The 7,284-nt window shown below is 33.4% G+C and overlaps 1 protein-coding gene across 1 annotated transcript; it reads right to left on the reverse strand.

Moving 5' to 3' along the window:
- Positions 1-252: 252 nt before the first annotated feature.
- LOC141666780 (serine/threonine-protein kinase SRK2A-like) lies at positions 253-5,133 on the reverse strand. Its single transcript, XM_074472966.1, has 9 exons — positions 4,777-5,133; positions 4,123-4,197; positions 3,911-4,012; positions 3,723-3,776; positions 3,226-3,318; positions 3,046-3,138; positions 1,605-1,709; positions 1,415-1,513; positions 253-739 (listed from the first exon to the last, which is right to left on the reverse strand). Exons 1-9 carry the CDS (start codon positions 4,894-4,896, stop codon positions 422-424), a joined length of 1,059 nt encoding a protein of 352 aa, XP_074329067.1. The 5' UTR covers positions 4,897-5,133; the 3' UTR covers positions 253-421.
- Between the last annotated feature and the right edge of the window lie 2,151 nt (positions 5,134-7,284).

Consider the following 7,284-nt stretch of genomic DNA (forward strand, 5'->3'; position numbering starts at 1 on the left):
AGAATTCTAATGACCTAAATGTTTAAGTTTAACTGCTCATACCACTGCTTTAAACCATAAAGCAGGTGGTTAAAGCAGTCTTCCAAAGTAGGTTTACTACGAGTGCAAAACTAGATTTACTACTACAACTCAGTTTAATTTTACGTAACTAACCCGGTTAGGAACTCGGTTTCCGAATCTTTAAGATTAACTAAAGCAAACTCGCAATATGAATGCTAAATGCTAATACACGACGACCTGCATACCTCCAACTTTCACAAAACAGTAACAAATTTCACCAAGCAAATAATCCAACCACCTAAATTTAAAGAGTTCATCGCAAAATTTACACAAACTTTATTCAATCTCTAGAACTTAGGAAATAACACTTTTCATACAAACAGTTGATCATCTTGAACAAAATCTGGAAAGGGGTGCATTTTTAATTTGCAGACTCTTGGGCAACAGGAACTTCTCCACTTTTGTGGGCCTCCTTCACTTGCTTCTCATATTCGTCTTCTTCCTCCTCAGCCGTCGCAACATCTACATCCTCTTCTCCCCATCCAAACCCTGAAACTGCACGGCTAACTGGAGGAGGTTTCTTAGCCTCTTCAACAATTTTCATAATATCGTCCACACTCTGAAGAGAAAATGCAGGTTCTTCCTTTCTGTAGTACATGACCTGAGATCCTTCTCTTAGTTCCCTTGGCAAGTTTTTTAAAAACCATGGGTGGTTCTTGATTTCCTTGATGGTAATCCTCTGCAGCAATATATACAAAGTATTATATGGACAATTTTCCCTTGTGCATATCAAACTAGATCACAGATAAATCAAACGCAACCTCCCTTCCGGCTTATTAAATGTAGGGCAAATACTACATGGTATAATAGCAAACTTTACCCCTCAGTGAATTACGAGACCAAAATATTTGCTCTGCATATATCAGCAAAACATTAAACTCTATTAAGTCGTGTTGAAACGGTCTGAAGACTGTATTTCTTTCTCATATTGTCATGTTCTGTACATTACACTTTGAGCAGTTTTCAAAATTGTGCTAGTGACGATTTTTAACAACATTTACCTAGTTGTAATTTGTAAAAGACTTATGGCTGTTCTTCAGTTGTTTTCTTTCAGCTTTATATTTGTACAACTGCAAGGTCTTTTTGTGCTTAATGCTGTGTGAATGTGTCAGAAACTTAATGATGACGCTAATAAAGTTAACTGTTATGACAGAGAAGCTATACTTCCTCCATCGAAAGAATAACAAGCAATAAAAAAATGCAACACTTTGATGTCAAGAAGAAGTGCATGACACAAATATGTAAAAGAGTGAAGTGAAATAGTAACATCACATGGAACTGAAAGTGAGGCATACTTAAACTGTTTAATATGAACTTTCCCCACTTAAAACCCAGAATGAGGTATGGTACGTACCCTGGATGCAGATGGAACAAATATGCGAGAAAGAAGATTCCTACAATCTTGAGATATGTGAACATAATCCGGAATCTTGTACTTAACAGCCATTATCCGCTGGAGAGAGATTAAATAGTTTAGCATTAGACAGTAAATATAGTGTTAAATATGGCATTATGATGCTAGAAGAAGAGCATGGACAATTTACCTGAATAGTCTTCCTGAAATTTTTTGGATCCTCCTGGTCTTCGAAAGGGTATGCTCCAACCAGCATAACATATAGCGTCACTCCACATGACCATACATCTGCCAACTGCATATAAATGACCCAGATTTAAACAATTATCACCTAAATTATATGTGTCATCTTCTCCATTACAGGAAAAGAGACAAAAATGGATTTTAAAACTGGTAATGTCTGCATTAAACCAATTACTACAGAAGTGGTAGATCTATTTTACAAGTCAAATGTTTACTATGAAAATAATATCCAACAGATTTAATCTACACCATACCTTTAAAGTCAAACTACAACATTTTTAGGAGTCAGTTCACAGTTCATCCTTTTGGCCGGTTTAGAGCAATAAATATATGAATGGTCGGTCTGTTAGGCTGTTAAATTTTTTAAATATGGACTTCAATAGATAATATCATACAAGTATTATGGATTGAAATCTTTCGCTACAAGTTTTATAAGTTAGATACGAGTTCTAAAAAAAGGATTTTAGGTATTATATCCAATTGAGTTTTAAAAAGTTGAAATTTTAAAAATAAGATCTAAAATAGTATATAAAAATGTTTAGGTTAAATTATATAGTTGAATTAAAAAAAAAAAAGATGTTTAAAAAAAATTCCCAAACATTATATAACTGCAGAAGACATACAATACATATTAATGATTTTTAAATATGAAGAAGAAGTTTGATATAGAAATAAATTTTTAAATTTGCAGAAGTTGAATATTAATATATAAGCATGTGCAAAGTTTTCTGTGATGTTTGTACACATTAAATTAAACGGGGAGAGGGTGAATAGGGGTATAGCATGCCAGTCTCATCTGTAACAATACAGTGACACAATATTAACATATTAAGAGTATACAGCCTAACTTAAAAGGATCAAATGAAAGTCTCGGTTTGGGAGATGGTTAAGAAGCACAAATTTTTCATACTCTTACAAGGAAGCACAGAAAGGAATAGCACAATAGATTCACTACGAGAGATATTTTTTCAATTTGATGAGATGTTGGAAATTAGAACTGCTACACAGCAAAAGCGATGAAAATTATTCAATTACTGGTGACAGTTAAATACCTAAACAAAATGATATACACATATGAGTATATGAAAGAGGAAAGATATAAATTAGAGCTGCAGATAATCGAAGCTAAACTATGGTCTTAAATTCATCCAAACTTATCCCTAATAATACAGATTGCAGACCCTTAAAAACGGACAAATTAGGATGTAGCATCAAGTCGACAAGTAAACTGAATCTAGAGTAGAATAATTTTTTTTTTAAATTCACACTCCTACATAACCTTTCCAAACCCAATATAATAACTCGTCACTTCCATTTACTTTTTTACTTCATGAATAAGATTAACCATCTTTAATGCTTTATGTGCATGCAAGAAATCTAAGGCATACCTTGCCATCATATTCTTTACGAGAGAGAACCTCCGGAGCAATGTACGCTGGAGTGCCGACAGTTGATTTAGGCCTTGAATGGAGCAAAGACGACTACATAAAGGTACAAGATTATTCAGCACAATGTTTAAAGCTTCAAAAGAGCTATCACCTAATAGATTTCCACCTAAAACGAAATACCTTTGAGTAGCCAAAATCACATATTTTCAAGCGTGGTGCAGGGTTCCCATCCAATAGAGTATTCTCCAGCTTCAAGTCTCTATGGCATATTTGCTGCCACACATGACATACATTTAGACCTACACTAAATTATATTTCCACTGCAATATAAGTATCACTAACTAACAACTTATTATCCAAATAAGTCAATCCACTCACTGAAATGGAAAAATTAAATTTAGATTAATATCAAGTAGTAGATCCGGCCCTCTCGTACTGGGAGCCACATGCACCCATTGGAAAATTATATTAATCGAGAGGTTGGGCTAAGTGCTAACTGTTCTCCCCAGGTAGAATTATAAGAAATCTAAGGTCTAGATCTAAAGTTATCACATAATGATTGGTAACCATCACAAACACTACAAGACACACAAACTCAATATTTGTTAAAAAAAACATATGCAGGCATATAAATATGAGCATGTGCACACACATATTTCCTTAAAGATTTTCCTTACCATAGAATGACAATAGTTCACTCCTGATATCAGCTGCTGGAAGAAGTACCGAGCCTAAGAAATTGATGATGAAAAGCAACTCCATATCAGAATTTGTAAATTACAAAATATTTCCACAAACACACACATAGATTACTTTCCAACGTCTCGATAATTACTTTCTACAATGTCAACACTATTATTAATACCTCATCCTCACTGAATCTCCCAGCATTGCAGATCCGCTCAAATAGCTCTCCTCCAGCTGCATATTCCATCACTATCGCAAGGTGGGTTGGAGTAAGTACCACCTGTATATTTGAACTCACACTTAATATAACTATAAATTATCTTCTGTATAACTTGTACACATAAAGATATTAACAACATTAATAAAAAAGCGGCGGAAAAAGATACTTGCCTCCTTGAATCTTATGATATTCGGGTGCCTTAGTGACCTGTGATTTATAATCTCCCGAGCAACATTCTCATCAATCTACAATTAAGAACATAAATCCAGTGACATTGAAGTCTAAATTCAAGCAAAAACGACAACAAAATTTTTATTTAAAAGAAAAAAAAAAGTTGACAAAATTGCACTCTCACACATAAACACACATGAAGAAAACAACATTTCTATATAGCAACCTACAAATTCTACAAAACACCCAAATTAATCGAGTCACAATAATCGATATCTCCGGTCCCAAACACACCACAAATCACCCATTAGCAGTCTCCACGATACATTTCCCGTATTTAAACAAAGTAACAAACACCATAATGCAAATCATAAAATGTGAACAAAAGAGATCAAGTGGGTGGGTAGGTAAAAACGTGAACAACACAAATCTTGTGTCTTTAAATAAATCTAAACACATGTAAACATCATATAGTATAACAACAATTGACCACACAAAATAAACAAAGTGAATTAAATAATCAAGTGCTTAAACTACAAAAACTTACCATCCTAGTCACCAATACACACAAACACACACAAAATCAACATAAAAAACTTTCATTTCAAACATAAAAAAAAAACTAAAAAAGATAAATAATTTATATAAAATACCTTGTGTCCTCTCTCAATGTATTTCATAGCAACAAGCTCTTTAGTTTCTTTGTTCCTCATAAGCCTAGCCACGCCGAAATTCCCAGCCCCAATATCTTTCACAAGCTCATATTTTTCCATCTTAAATCTTGATTTTCTTGAGATTCAACAACTTTTTGATTCAAACCCACAAAAGGGTGTCACCAAAACAACCTCAAATCTTGAAATCAGACATGAATTAAAAGACCCATATGGGAAGAGATAATCCTTAACGGAATTAATGATTGTGAAAGATTGTAGTTTTGAAAATGAAGCAAAGAATAAAAATACTACTTTTATGTTATTTTATTGTTATTTTTCACGCGTATGAATGCGGTTTTAGTATAGAGTGAACTTTACCCAAAATATAAATAAAATATGTTTAATAAAGAAAAATCTAGAAATATACTATTAAATAATGTGTGTATTTTGGAAATGCAATAATGCCATATGCTTTCAACGTTCCTCGCTGACTCTCTTGCCAGTTTGATGCATCATGCATGTACCTTCTCTTCCTCGTCAATAAAATAAGGATTTTTATATTGTATGTCATGAATACAGGCTAAAATTTAGTGTTCGACGATGTGTGCATAAAAATATATCAGTAGAGAGCTCATTAATAATGATGGACCGTGCATGCACACAAATCTTCGCCAATAAAATTTTTACAACTCATCAATTACACTTTTTTAGCATATGTCCATGGACAAATACTAGACAAACTAATTAAATAAATACTCTATCTGTCTCATTCAATTGTATAAAGTTCTTTTTCAATATTCATCACACATTTTAAGATAATAAAAACACACTTCCATAATTTATTTTTAATTTTTTTCTGTAATAAACTTCAAATATCAAATTTTTATTCAGAAGAAAAAATAAATTAAAATAATATATGCAAGTATGTTATAAAGGAGCGTTAAAATGCGTGACGACTCCCCGTCTCCCAATGTATACTTCCTAGGGGACAGAGGGAGTAATTAATATGTAACTATAAAATATATCATCATAGATTTGGGCCTACTAAAAAAATATAAATATTTATGGGTTTTGTCATGAGCAAAATTTGGCCCGACCTAAATTTATGCCCATTTGAATGTTTGTGTTTCAATCCATGATAATATCGAGTTATTCACTAGATCTTTTTATACATATGAGATAAAGATCACAGCCATGCCCGATGTCAAAAAATGATTGAGAAGACGGGGTCAAAATACATTTTGTTCTTTGTATTTAATAAGTAGTATTGCATGACCGACAAATTCAAGGAAGGGCACACAAGGGGAGGGTCCTTTTAAGTAGATGACTCGTCGTCTGGATCTGAACCTTCGCGCCTATGACTTCGTTTCTCAGGAAATTCGCGTGGCAGAAGATCCTGAATTTGAAACTTTCTACACCAAAAATATTCTTTTAAACAAAGGTATTCGTGCTTGGATGGCGGCTCAAGATCAGCCTTATGAAAACCTTATATTCCCTGAGGAGGTTTTACCCTGTGAAAACGCTCTTTAATGGAACTTTAGCTTTATCTGGTCGTGATCAAGAAACCAATGGTTTCGATTGGTGGGCCGGGAATGCCCGTCTTATCAATTTATCTGGTAAACTACTAGGGTCTCATGTTGCCCATGCCGGATTAATCGTATTCTGGGTCGGAGGAATGAACCTATTGAAGTGGCTCATTTCGTATCGGAAAAGCTTATGTATGAACAAGGATTAATTTTACTTCCTCGCCTAGCTACTCTAGGTTGGGGAGTAGGTCCTGGTGGGAAAGTTTTAGAAACTTTTTCATATTTTGTATATGGAGTATTTCATTTAATTTCCTCTGCAGTATTGGTAGAGTTAAGATATTCATGAGATATACTAAATTTTATTGATAAACATTGTTAGTTAAGGTAATGCCACATAAAATGGATAAACACGATTTTATGAGATAATCAATAACTACATTGAACTTGATCTCCTATATATATTAGTGTTTGGGAATTTTTTGGCCCTTTACACACATACCGCTGTTAGAGCACATATACTCTCGTGTGGTTTATTTTACATGGTTCTTGGTTGATCTGACACCGAGTTGTAAGGTACTTAAACCCTAATCTCATATATTATGTCATTATCCCGAAAACCACTCACCGTATTTTTCGATAAACCTAATTATGAGCCTGTTGTGCAAGACATGTCTGTACTATAACAAGACTAAGTCAATCTGACAACCCTAAGTAAGTTGTATTGTAATCTAAATTTGTATTTTGTAATATAACATTTAAGTCTATAAAAATGAAAATAGATTAGACTAGAGTATTTTTCCAGTAAACAGTTTCAAGACTAAGAATAAGTTCTGGAAGAAGATCATGAAGATCATGCCTCAGAGAAAGTGTGAAGAAGTTTGGAATTAAATAAATCTATTTTGTGAAAAATATTTTAAGTCAAGAAGTCTACAAGTCACAGATTATGTGTTATAAAGAAGTTATTCGAAAACTCCAGAATGAC

Source organism: Apium graveolens, chromosome 6 (genome assembly GCF_009905375.1).
Source record: "Apium graveolens cultivar Ventura chromosome 6, ASM990537v1, whole genome shotgun sequence".
NCBI classification, from domain to species: Eukaryota; Viridiplantae; Streptophyta; class Magnoliopsida; order Apiales; family Apiaceae; genus Apium; species Apium graveolens.